Below are 13,292 nucleotides of genomic sequence, written 5' to 3' on the forward strand. Positions count from 1 at the left end.
CCACCCCCCACCCCGGGCAGTAAAAAATACAATAATAATAAATTAAACAGCTGACTCTTTGCCACCCTTACACGCAGTGGAGTAGTAGTAAATTTGGAAGCGCAGGGGCTCATCGTGAGGGTCCCCATAGCCACATCCCCAAGGAGAGCCCAAAATTGCAGGCAGCTGTGTTGACCCAGATCACCAAACGAGTTCTAGCAGTTTGCCTCTGTAGGGGAGCAGGTCTTTTGTAGAACTCATGGCTCTTAATTGCCCATTCAAGACCAGGACACCCCAAAATACTTGGCATTATAACCGGGAACAATATCGTGTTGCTGGGAAAAGCCTTTTCACCCCAGCTGCTGTGAGGATTGCAGCTAAGCTCGGAGGGAACAGGGAAGCTGGGGGTGGGGGGAAGGTGATGCCACCATCCCTGCTAGTCAGAAAGTGCCGGTGCTTCAACCCTGTGAGCCCTGGTTCTGCTGCAACTCTGCGTAGATGCCTGAGGCAGTGGCCTCACTCGGCCTAAAGGCAGAGCCGGCCTTGCCTCAAAGTCTCTCCTTAACTGCCTCTTTCACAGCAGAATCTTCACTGAATTACATCCAGTCTTCTACTAACTCCATCCCTGCTATTAATTTCTCCATCTTGTCCACTCTTTAGTGCAGAGAGACCATGCTCCTGCTGTGTTCACCACACCGTGCTGGTGTGCGCTTGCTTAATACATCACATAAATGTATAGTGTGTTCAGCTATAGACAAGGGGGATGTTGTTATCCCTCAAGGCTGCCTTCCTCACCCTGGTGCGCTCTGGGGCTTTCTTCACACAGAGCTTTTACCCTGCGATTGAGATAGCTCCTTCACGGAAGTTTGCGGGCTCTTTACATGACGCTGTGACCCTGCCGTGACTCTCCTGCACTAAATGCCCTTTGTTCCATTTTTCAGTGGATTGCAGACAATGAGCTATCAGATTACCCCGTTAGTTCCCTCTTTGAAAAAAGCTGCAAGAAGAGGAGCGAGGTCAATGAAAGATAATGGAAGACTCGGATACGGGGAGAAGGTGGGGGAAAGGGGAGGGAGGGAAGGAAGCGGGTGAAAAAGGGAGTCTTTGTGATCCTGCATTTAAAACGGAAGCAGAAAGCCCCATTTTAAATGCAGGTTTTTAGGCTGGTGTAGAGATGCCCTGGGTGTATTGGGACTGCAACTCCTATCATCCTCAGTCAGCATGGCTACTGGTCAGGCTGGCTGGAGTGATGGGAATTGTGGTCCACATCTGGAGGGTGCCAGGTTGGGGAACGCTATACCAAGAGGTTCAATAGTTTTTGTGGAAGAACAAAGCAAACGAAGGCTAATCAGAGGTTGTTTGGTGGACCTATAATTTGGGTTGGTCCATAAGCTATTTTGGGGTGCCGATCTGTATGAAACCCCAAGTCCTAATTCAGGTGTCATCCACACCTATTGATGCTGTGTGTGTGTGTTGGGGGAGGGGGGATTAGGAACTAGGAGCCAAGTTCATCCTCATCTGGTTGCAGGGAATACAGAACTCTTCCTTCAGATTTCCACCTCCAGGGCTGGCATGAAAGGTAGGCATGGTTGGGCATCTGTCGAGGGCCCACGCCCCAGCCCACTGACGAGAGCCCCCTGGGTGGTGCCTGACAGCAGGCTGTCATCATGGCAGCCTGCTTGCTCACCGGCCTCTCGCTCTGCTCCAGACAACAGAGGTGGGGAGGAGGAAGGGAGGCCACGGCTTGCTTTCTCCCTGGCTCTCTGCTGGTCAAACAAGCAAGTCGTGGCAGCAAGAAGAAAGAGGGTGAGGAGCGAGAGCAGCTGGTGATGCCGGCGGTAAGAAGACAGACTCCCGGAGGGAGGGGCCCATGGAGGGTGTCTTGACTGAGGGCCCTCAGAAACCTGGAGCCGGCACTGGCCACTGCTCTTGGTGGGGGAGCCAGTGCTGCAAATCAGGGTCAGTCGCTCACGCCACCCCCGCTAACACACCCTGCGCTCTTGTTAAATATGTGTGCGATCTTGTTGTGAAACTGTTGCGGACACCGACAGTGCCTGTAATATCCCTGTCAACACCAGACAACAGCCCCCCCCTTCACTTTCGGTGCCGTGTCTTTTGTGTTATTCTGCTAAATGTGCCTGAATATGTTTTGTTTCGGTTCTGCAAAGGCTTGGCATTGGTTTATAAATAGCCGGTGGCAAGTGAGAATCGCCTTTGGGTGACTGGCCAGGGAAGCTTTACAGAAGGTCTTTAATTCTTTCCTTTTCTTAAGACTGGAAATGATTTCACATCGGTGTATACGTAGAGTGGTACGGAAGTCAGGGTTAGACCCTTCCCCAACCTGGTGCCCTCCAGATGTATTGGAGTACAACTCCCATCATCTCCAGTCAGCATGGCCACTGGTTGGGTATGATGGGAATTGTCGTGTAACACACATCTGGAGGGCACCAGATTGGGAAAGGCCGTTTTAAACTAGGAAGCCTCCACAGCTTTGCCCCTTGGCTGGGGAACCTTTTTCAGCCCGAGGGCCAAATTGGCTCCAGGGAAGCAGTGGGCATACCCCAAAGTGGGCTAGGTTACCCCACTGATAGCATGTGGACCCCATTTGCGTGCGCACGCGCGCGCACACGCACACACACACAGAGCATCTCTATACCAGCCTAAAATCCTGCACTTAAAATGGGGCTTTCTGCTCACAACAGACTCTTTACACACGCTTCCTTCCCCCACCCCTTTTCCCCCTTCTCTGAGTCTTCAACATGTTTCATTATACAGCCACTAGATGGCACTGTGGTCTAGCTCCTCTTCTTGCTCTTTTTCCTCATTTCACAGTGGGGACTCATGCGTGATAATTTGATAGCTCATTATCTCCAATCTTTTAAAAAATGAAATAAAGGCCTTTTAGTGCGGGTAGGGATGGGCTGATTCCCTACCTGGTGGTCCAGGTGGGAATCCGCCCGCAGGGGGAGGCGATCCGTCACTCCTCCCGGAGTCCATCTGAGCCGGCTCCGCTCCCCGGCGATCCCGAGGAGCCGGTCGGCAGCTCTGCAATGCTGGCGATACGGCCGGCCGTCATTGCCGTGCCGTATCGCTGGCTGAGTGAAGGCTAACTCTGGATGCAAATGGCGTAGTGGATGCCATTTGTGGCTGTCAAGCTGTTAGATTAACCTACATGCAGCAGTAAATGCCCTCCCTCAGCCAGTGATACGGCATGGCAATGGCGGCCCGCCGTATCGCCAGCAATGCAGAGCCGGCGACCAGCTCCACAGGATCACCACTGAGCGGAGCCGGCTCAGACAGATTCCGGAGGGAGGTGGAGGTAAGTGCTCCGTTCTGCCATGGAATTCGGCCTCATTGGGGTCCGTGGCAGAATTCTCCGCCATCCCTAAGTGCGGGAGACTCCCAGGAGGTTGATGACACCATCTAAAGGGCCTGCAAACTTCTGTGAGTAACCAATCTTAATAGAAGGATAAAAGCTCTGTGTAAAGAAGCCCACAGTCATTCACATACATCACCTTATGGCCTCCAGATGAGTTGGACTACAACTCCCATAACCCCCCAGCCAACATACCAAAAAACCCAGCATATTTTAGTGTAAAGGTCTTACTGCCAGTCATTAAGCTTTAAAAGAGACATTTCAACCTTTTAGAATGGGGGGAAAACTGCACAAAAGCCAAGAACCCCCAAATGATGAGTGATTGGGGGAAAGGATGTGGGTCCACCTGGGGAACCCTGGAGGTGGTGGGGTGGTGGTGGTGGATTGAGACCCCAGACAGGTCAGATTTGGGCCCCAGGCCTGAGGTTCTGCACTGCTGTGATAGGGGTGTTGCCCAACTGTGGATTTTGGAGTTTTATCTCATGGACCGATAACCATTGCCTTTTACTGCGCCAGGTATGGCTTACCTAAGGCCACCTAGCGGCTTCATGGCTGAGAGGCTGCTGCACCAAGGCCTTCCCAGATCCTTGAATGGCCATGTGGCCCAGTGAGGAAACGGAGCTAGCTCCGCTCATCCCCAGACTCTGGTGGTGGCCTGTTGCTGCTTCCCAGTGTGAACCTGCAGTCTGCACAAACGCAGGCCGGGCGATCTCCCTTACAGGTTGCTATTAGGATGAACAAGAAATGGGCAGCATCACCCTGTCTGAGCTGGGGGGGGGGGTGGCTGGGGGCTGGATGTGGAGTGGGACATCAATCAGAAAGTGAACATAATCCCCCCAGTTCCGCCTACCTGTTGTTGGCATCCGAGACCAGTTCTGCCCTAGAGCTGGCAATAGAAGTCTGGCAGCCGGGGCAAACATCCTGGAGCAGAGCAATTCAGGATTGTCATTGGGGGTTGTGAGCACAGAGCACTGCCTTTTGGAATGCACGGTGGTCTTCGGTGGCTTATCAGTCTGGAATCTTCACGGGGGGCCAGTGTGGTGTGCTCCTCAGCGCATTGGAGAGCCTGTGGGCTTCCTGCCGGGCAACAGCCCGTTCGCCAGGGCTCAGCTGCTGATGCAGCTAGGCTGAGTGGTACAGAAATGGAGAAAGGCTCTCAGCATGAAGAGCAAAGCTTCGGTTGGACTTTATTTTTGGGGGGTAGGGGACAAGAGCTGCATGGGTTCCCAATCATGCTGTGAGTTCTGCTCACAAATACCTTTCAAACCTGGCAAGGTCCAAACGGGGGGGTGAGGGTGAGGTTGGTGTGCCCAGAAATTTGGAGGCCGTTGCAGCATGCACAGCTCTGTCTCAGATCCCTCTTTGAGCCCTCCTGCATTCTCTTGAACAGGGCCAGAGTATTAGGATGGGGGGGGGGGGTTTGCAGTCTTTCAAATTGGGCAGCTGTAATAATGCAAGCTGGTGCTCACCAGCTGTGTTGGGCTACAACTTCCATCATTCTCAGCCAGGCAGAGATGGCAGCAATGTCCAGAGGGCAGGTGAAGATAGATTATTTTGTACAATGTGAGGTGTGGTGTGAATAGGGGCTTGGGGGCCCCAGGGAAGTTTTAAAACACACCGAAATAAAGCACACCATGCACAGAAATATGGGGAGAGCCACACATTTCAGCTTAACATCTTCAGTGTTCTTGATGATAAATTAAAGCATGTGAAAGGTTTATTCAGGCAGGCCTTTGGTATAGAGCTGCTCTGTTGCTGAAGGGGATTTTAATTGGTTGGTGCTGTTTATTTCTTTTGTTGTTGTTTGTAATTTATGTTATAATTACATTTTTTAAAAAACATGATTTTATTATTAGCTGCCGTGGGCACCATTCTTTTGGCAGGAAGGCAAGATATTTTATATATATATATATATATATATATATATATATATAAATAAATAAATGTTTTTTCATCTAAAGCAGCCTTCCCCAAGATTATACCCTCCAGAGGTGTTGGAATACAATTCCCATAATTCCCAGCCAGCATGACCATTGGCTGGGAATTATGGGAATTGCAGTCCAACACCTCTGGAGGGCACAAGGTTGGGGAAGGCTGATCTACAGTGACTGCATATGAGGCAGGCCACAGATAACACTCTCTGGAGCCGGCGGTGTTCTGCAAATGCTTTCCTTCTGAGCTTCCATCCTCACATTTCAAGGCCTGGAAGGAGGTCAGATGTATTACTAGCCAGGCAAAATTAGAAGCAGAAGGGCAAGTGGAAGGGTCCCTTTGCATGCTACCATTTGAAAGGAGGCTTTTTTTTTTTAAGGGCAATGTTTCTGCTCCTAAGGCCTGACGGAAGCATAGAATCATAGAATAGAATCATAGAATAGTAGGGTTGGAAGGGGCCTACAAGGCCATCGAGTCCAACCCCCTGCTCAATGCAGGAATCCAAGTCAGAGCATCCCTGACAAATGGCTGTCCAGCCTCGTCTTGAAGGCCTCCAGTGTGGGAGAGCCCACCACCTCCCCAGGTAATTGGTTCCATTGCCGTATTGCTCTAACAGTCAGGAAGTTTTTCCTGATGTTCAGTCGGAATCTGGCTTCCTGTAACTTGAGCCCATTATTCCGTGTCCTGCATTCTGGGATGATCGAGAAGAGATCCTGGCCTTCTTCTCTGTGACAACCTTTCAAGTACTTGAAGAGCGCTATCATATCTCCCCTCAGTCTTCTCTTCTCAAGGCTAAACATGCCCAGTTCTTTCAGTCTCTCTTCATAGGGCTTTGTTTCCAGTCCCCTGATCATCTTTGTTGCCCTCCTTTGAACCCTCTCCAGCTTGTCTGCATCCTTCTTAAAGTGTGGTGCCCAGAACTGGACACAGTACTCCAGATGAGGCCTAACCAGTGCTGAGTAGAGGGGAACTAGTACTTCCCGGGATTTGGAAGCGATGCTTCTATGAATGCAGCCCAAAATAGCATTTGCCTTTTTTGCAGCCACATCACATTGTTGGCTCATATTCAGCTTGTGATCGACGACAATTCCAAGATCCTTCTCGCTCGTAGTGTGGTTGAGCCACGTATCCCCCATCTTGTAACTGTGCATTTGGTTTCTTTTTCCTAGGTGCAGAACTTGGCATTTGTCCCTATTAAATGCCATTCTGTTGTTTTCTGCCCAGCACTCCAGTCTATCCAGATCACTTTGAATTTTGTTTCTGTCTTCCAAAGTATTAGCTATCCCTCCCAATTTTGTGTCATCTGCAAATTTGATCAGCATTCCCTGCACCTCCTCCTCCAAGTCATTAATAAAAATATTGAAGAGCACTGGGCCCAGGACTGAGCCCTGCGGTACCCCACTCGTTACCTCTCCCCAGCTTGAGAAGGTCCCATTGATAAGCACTCTTTGGGTCCGATTCTGTAGCCAACTGTGGATCCACATGATCGTTGTTTCATCTAGCCCACTTCGAGCTAGTTTGCTCATCAGGATATCATGGGGCACTTTGTCGAAAGCTTTGCTGAAGTCGAGGTATATGATGTCTACAGCATTCCCACGGTCTACAAGGGAGGTGACTTGATCAAAAAATGAGATCAGATTTGTCTGGCAGGACTTGTTTTTGACAAATCCATGTTGGCTTCGAGTAATCACTGCATTGTTGTCAAGGTGCTTCCAGATGGATTGCTTTATGATCTGCTCCAGAATTTTCCCAGGGATTGATGTCAGACTGACTGGTCTGTAGTTCCCAGGTTCCTCCTTTTTACCCTTTTTGAAGATAGGGACAACGTTAGCCCTCCTCCAGTCATCTGGCACTTCCCCGGTCCTCCATGATTTCTCAAAGAGAATAGACAGCGGTTCTGGGAGTTCTTCTGCCAGTTCCTTTATGACTCTAGGATGCAGTTCATCTGGCCCTGGAGATTTGAACTCATTCAAAGTAATGAGGTGTTCCTTGACCATATGCCTGTCGATCTCAAGCTGCAATCCTGCCCCTTCAGCCTGTACTTCGCCTTTGCCAGGGGGGTCATAGACCCTCTTTTGGGAGAAGACTGAGCCAAAGTAGGAATTGAGCACCTCTGCCTTTTCTTTGTCCTCTGTTATCATTTTGCCATCCTTATTTAATAGCTGAACAACCATTTCTTTCCTCTGCCTTTTACTATGCACGTAGCTGAAGAAAGCCTTTTTGTTGTTTTTAGCATCCCTCGCTAACCTCACCTCGTTCTCCGCTTTAGCCTTCCTGACGCCATCCCTGCAATTCTGTGCTACCTGCCTGTACTGCCTGTACTGCCTGCATCTTCTTATGAATTTATGAACTAAAGCGTCTGGTGGGTTAAAAGCTGGACTGTTCCATTTTTCCACCCCCATCTCCTGTGTGAGCCACCTTGGATTCTCCTGAATGGTTTGGTCGGGAGTGGGGAAAGACAGGAAGGAGGGAGGGGGAGCGGAGCGGAGCAAGAGAAAGATGTCACAATCTCTAATCTATCTGTCATTTTTATTTTCCAGCGAACAAGAGGAAGCAGCCGGTGAGCTCCCGGCTAGAGCGATGCTGAGGAAGCGGGGAGGGGAGGGGGCTGGCACGCCGGCGAAAGTCTGAAAACAGGTGAACAGCGCAGGAGCGGAGGGCAGAGGAGGGACTGTTGCGGCTGCTGCCCTCAAGGACCAGCGAGAGCCTCTGGGCTCTGTGGAGGTGGATCCTGGCTGGCGCTGCGGCTGAGCCATGGCTACGAATTTCAACGACATCGTCAAACAGGGATATGTGAAAATGAAGAGCAGGAAACTGGGGGTAAGTGGCAGGCGGGTGCCGCCTTTCCGAATGGCTCTTTGGCAGATTCGTGGCATTTGGAGGCTTTGTGGACATGTGGGCAGGTGTGAACTGCAGAAAAAACGGTGCCTTTTGTGAGGGTGGGGGGAGGAATTCCCGCTGGAGCATCTCTTTCTCTCTCCGTTGTTCTCTTTCTTCCCCTGCCTGTTTGGCTGGCATCGCTTCCGAACGGACCTTCATTTCTGCCGCCTCAGCCTGAGTGCTGTGGATGTCGGGCTGGTGGAGGTGCTGGTTGCTGGCCGTTTTCTGGCGTTGCTGTGGAGGATGTGGCGTCCCTGGAGTTAGTGACCCGAGTGTCGGGGGCGGGGGGGACTTTGCATTTTCAGCTGTGAGGATTTCCTTCCAGGATGCAAGCTGGTTGTACATCCTGAAGCTCAGGAAAAAAGCCCTGTGTGTGTCTTACATTATTTGTGTGTGTGTGTGCAGTATGAATTAACCCTCCCTGCTGGGGGGATGGTTTATGGTACCTTTTTTTGGATGCTTCGGTGGCAGTCCCGTCCCCCAGGGACGCCCATAAGCTTGAGCCTGAACATGAGCCTACGAAGGCCTTTTATCTTGGTGGGGTTTTGGTGGCTGGGGTGAAATCAGTAGCAGGCTTAGTGATTTTGTTGCACTGCTTGTATTTTCTGGCTGTTTTGAATATAGGGTTTTTGTTTTCTGATTCATGCATGTTTGGAATGATTTAGCTCCTTTTGCCCTGTGACTTGAGAAAAAGCTGGGCTAGGAATGGATAAAAAGAGAAAAAGGAAATGAAAAAGGATGGGTATATGCATTGAGATGTTTCTTGTTCTGTCTGGACTTCTCAGTTGAGATTTTTTTTCATTCTGTCTGGACCTCTCAGGTGCAGAGTCATGTTGTGGCCGCGTTCTTGTCAGGCACCTCTGGCCCATAGGGGCAGGACCAACACTGACAAAGCCAGGCAGACCCCAATGTGCGCTCCCTCTCTCTCTCTCTCACACACACACACTCTCTCTCTCTCTCTCTCTCTCTCTCTCAGTCTCTCTCTCAAGGGGACTTGCCACAGACTTCAGGAACAGTTCCATTTTCAGGGCTTGGCTTCTAGGGTGTGTCTCCCATGGGTCTCTCAGCTGCCCTGCTTGCAACAGGGGCACCGGGAGCAAAGAACAAACCTCTTCCTTTCTCCTTTCAAGCCGGCTTTTATTGGCAAGGCTTATCGAACCCTGTGCCAGAGATGTCGAGGTTGCGCGCAAAGGAAAGCCATTGTCTTGCGCTTGGAACAAATCTATATCAAAAATCACATTAAATCTGACTTCGCTGTCCTGGCGCCCTCCAGATGTGTTGGACTACAACTGCCATTGGCCCCAGCCATGCTGGCTAGGGGGATGATAGCGGTTGTAGTCCAACACATCTGGGGGGCACCAGGTTGGAGAAGGCTACATTTAAATCTATCTTCTCTATACAATATTATAATTGTTTTAATAGAATCTGGGGGATATTATTACAAGAAGGGCTCTTTGAAGGCTGCAGAGAGGCTGGGAGTGGAGCAAAGGGCAGAAGAGAGCTTCGGCTATTGGGCGGTATAGAAATGAAATAAATAAATAAAATAAAATAAAAAGTTGTTAGGCACAAGGCCCCGGGTTCGGGGGCCTTGTGCAAGCCGCTGTCTCTCCGCCCACGCTGGCCATCCTCGCAACAGGATTGTCAGTTCCTGATTACAGGACATTTAGGTCCCCCATCTGTCGTATGGGCAACCCTTCCCCCAAGTGGAGGCTGGTGCCTCCAATGTCAGTGGGGCGGTGAATCTGCTCCGGGTTTCAGTCAGAACCAGTCAGAACTCTAAAGGAGCTATCCAAGGTGGCTCTGATGTCAGTGGTCCAGTGAATCCGCTCAGGGTCTCAGTCAGTACCAGTCAGAACTCTAAAGGAGCTATCTCCTTTAGAGTTCTGACTGGTTCTGCCCGAAGCCTGGAGCGGATTCACCGCCTCACTGACATCAAAGCCACCAGCCTCCACTGCCTACCCCTTAGAGTTTTGACGAGGAATTATGGCCATTGTTAACCTGCCCAGAGCACTGGGGAAGAATGATCCACTCCTGGGTGCATTTCTGTTTAATGTCTCACAGCTACAGTAATCCCATGAGCCTCAAAGCGAGAGGAGGGGTGGCCTGGGCAGTCCCAGTGACTGCATTTCTCCCCACTTCTCCCTTGCTACTTCACGGAGTGGCCCAGGACATGCCCTTCCCCTTCACCACAAGTGCCTTGGGGCCCGTGCCTGTGAAATCTGGATTTCTGTGTGTGAGAGTTTTTTTTTATTCCGCAGAGAACAGGGGTATCGGCCCACTTTCATCCTGAGAGGGCGGGCCAAAGGCAAAGGGTGGGGGCAAAACACCAGCCTATTTTCGCTTGAAGCTCATGGTGCCAGCAGTGAAGCCCTCGGGGAAGCCTTCCAACCTTTCAGAATGGTGGGGTGGGGGGCTGCACGGAAGTCAGGAAAGCATCGAATGATTGGCAGTGGGGGGAAAGGGGGTAGGGATATTTGGGAAGTGGGCGTGGGGAAGGGGGTAGGGCGGATTGGGACCCCAGGAGGGCCAGATTTGGCCCCCGGCTTGAGGTTTTACAACCCTGCTTTAACACATGCTGGTCTGTTCTTCCTTTAATTTCCCTGTTCATAAAGGTGGGTGTTATCAGGTGAACCATCTGTTTCGTTACAGCTCAGATAGGCAAGGCCCTCACCCTGAGCCACGGGGCACGAGTGCTGCCCCCACGCTGGCTGAGTGGTACTGCTGTGTTGGTGTGGAGCCCTGGAAGCGGGGTATCGGTACTGAGTGCCCTACAGGCTGGACCTCTGAAATGCTGTTTGAGTAATCCAGGCAGGCATTCGTTGGCCAAACCATGTGCCTAAACTCCTCGCCCCCAAAGGCAGCACCGTCTGCCTTCCGCTGTCCTGTACCTGCTGAGTAAATGGCCCCAAAGGCATCGAGGAAGTGAGCCCTGCCGTGCTGTACTACAGCCATTGCGGGTAGTGGGGCCAGTCTAGGTTAGAGAGTTGAACTAGGGCTGGGCTGACTTCGGTTCACTGGCGCCATCGTAGCAGTGGCAGCCAGTGAGGGTGGCGTGCTGAGAAGTCAAGAGCCCGCTGCCTTGTGACACCCCAGCAGCCAGGGCCAGGGCCTGATCTCCCTCTCCTTAGGGCTGGACATATCTGACCGGGTTCGCACGATCGTGGCGTGGCTAACAAGCCATGGCGGCTTGTTAGCCTCTCTGTGTGTGCTGGCCGCATGGATTTCCCTAATTACCCTCCCTGTAATTACCCGTGGGCTGCTGTTGGGGTACTTGAGGGTTGCTGCCCACCCCAAGGCCATGCCCAACGCTACTTCCCGCGTTTGGATCACACTGCAAGCAGTGCCAGTGAGAGTAATCGGGGAAATCTGGCCGGCACGCAACACGGTGGGGTAAATAAGCCACTGTGGCTTATTTCCCTTGCTGTGAGCGTGCGAACAGGCCCTCTGTCTCTTTCACTCTCTGTAACGGTTTCCTCCAACCTGGCACCCTCCAGATGTGTTGGACTACAACTCCCAACACCCCCAAGCCAGCATGCTGGCTGGGGGGTGCTGGGAGTTGTAGTCCAGCACATCTGGAGGGGTCGAGGTTGGCTGTTCTGTAACATTCACATTTTTTCTGGCACAAGCTAATTCCGTCCTGTTTCCGCATCAGGTTGTGAATTTTTTTTTTTCAAGTTGGCATGAAAATGTGTACACATGTTCATAGAGGCGGAAATGAGTGGGCTTCCTGTACGCAGTTGCACACAGTTCTCCCAAATATATGCATTTTTAAGGCAGTTTCCCCGTTTTGTATGCCTTTCCCCCTTAAAATACACATTTCTGTGAGTGTTCCTTGATCAGAGCGCTGCAGGAAACAATTGGAGACATGCACAAAATGAAGGGTAATTGCATTCCAGTTCACATACTATCGCAAATGAGGTCAGTTCATATTAAAATGCTAACCAAAAAACCCTCTCCACATCCCTTTCCCTCCTCGGATCGTGCTCAGTGCCATCGGCCTCTTTCTTTCCAGTGCACCTTCTCAGCGGCCACAATTATTTCTCCAGGAGTTGGAATTTCCTAGAAGGACATTGGGGTAATGAGGAATATCCATGCATTAATTATGTTAGATCCTGAGCCCCAGAGGAGGACGACAATGAAAACATGTACTGGAGGGGAACGGAAGGCTTTCTGACTCCAGTGGGTTACAGCCGAGGGCTGCTTCACACCTTTCTTTTTTTTCCCCCTATACATGAAAAATTCTGGGACACACTCATGGGGAGAAGCATAATGTGTGAATCTGCTTTTTTATCTTGTTTAAGTTGAGGGCAGGGCATGGCAAAGGCAGGATTGGGAGCAAGGCAAAGGTGAGAACGGAGGTATAGCCTACAAGAGCAATCTCCTGGCAGCTCAAGCCCATGAACCAGCCTGACTTTGGGAAGCCTTTATAGAGGTTAAGCCAGGGCTGCCAAACCTTGGAGAAGTTCTCGAGGGCTGCGCTCCAGGAGCATGTGGGGCCAAAGGCGAAAGGAGATCAGCCAAAAATAGAAAAAGAAGAAAAAATACCAGGATATTGTAGCTTAAAGCGCTTCTTGCTAGTAACTAAGCCTTAGGAGAGGCATTTCAGCTTTTTAGAACGGGGAAAAAGTGCACAAAAGCCAGGAAGCCACCAAACAATTGTTGGTTGGGGGGGAAAGAGGTGGGGCACGGAGAAGGTGGGAATTCAAGACCCACTGCAGGCTCAAGTCCTGTTGGAACCCACGGATCACGGATATAGTTGGCAACCGCTTCTGCTGTTGTGACAGCCTTTTACTGTGATCACATAAATTGCTGCCAGCTGTAGCCATGATCCGCTGGTTCATGCATTAACATTTCTGCCTGTAAGGAGCACGTCTTGGACGACAGTTGCATGTAGAAAAGATTTTCGTGTGTGTCGGTGGCACTATGTGAGCTGGCCCTGGGCTAGTTTGGAGGATCGTCATAAACGTATCCATCTCTGCTCCATGCCCAGGGATGTGCTGTGTGTGCGATTCCACCACCAACCCCTTCCACGTTGCTTTTGTTGCTGTGCTGCAAGCCAACAACTTGTAACTTTGAGCCGCCGGAGCAGACTTTCCAGATCAGACCATTAGCTTCACTGAAACTG

General features: G+C 51.0%; 1 protein-coding gene across 2 annotated transcripts in view; it reads left to right on the forward strand.

The window, feature by feature from the left end:
- DOK4 (docking protein 4) overlaps nucleotides 1–13,292 on the forward strand; it is a 67,625-nt gene that overhangs the window by 24,011 nt on the left and 30,322 nt on the right. For both annotated transcript variants that reach the window (XM_084812173.1, XM_084812172.1), the window contains exon 2: nucleotides 7,828–8,107. In XM_084812173.1, coding sequence (XP_084668299.1) covers nucleotides 8,042–8,107 — 66 coding nt within the window. In that variant the 5' untranslated portion in view covers nucleotides 7,828–8,041. The remainder of the gene's footprint in view (nucleotides 1–7,827; nucleotides 8,108–13,292) is intronic.

This window comes from Heloderma suspectum, chromosome 8, assembly GCF_057233095.1.
Source record: "Heloderma suspectum isolate Gila_16-S chromosome 8, 16-S_ref, whole genome shotgun sequence".
Classification (NCBI taxonomy): domain Eukaryota; kingdom Metazoa; phylum Chordata; class Lepidosauria; order Squamata; family Helodermatidae; genus Heloderma; species Heloderma suspectum.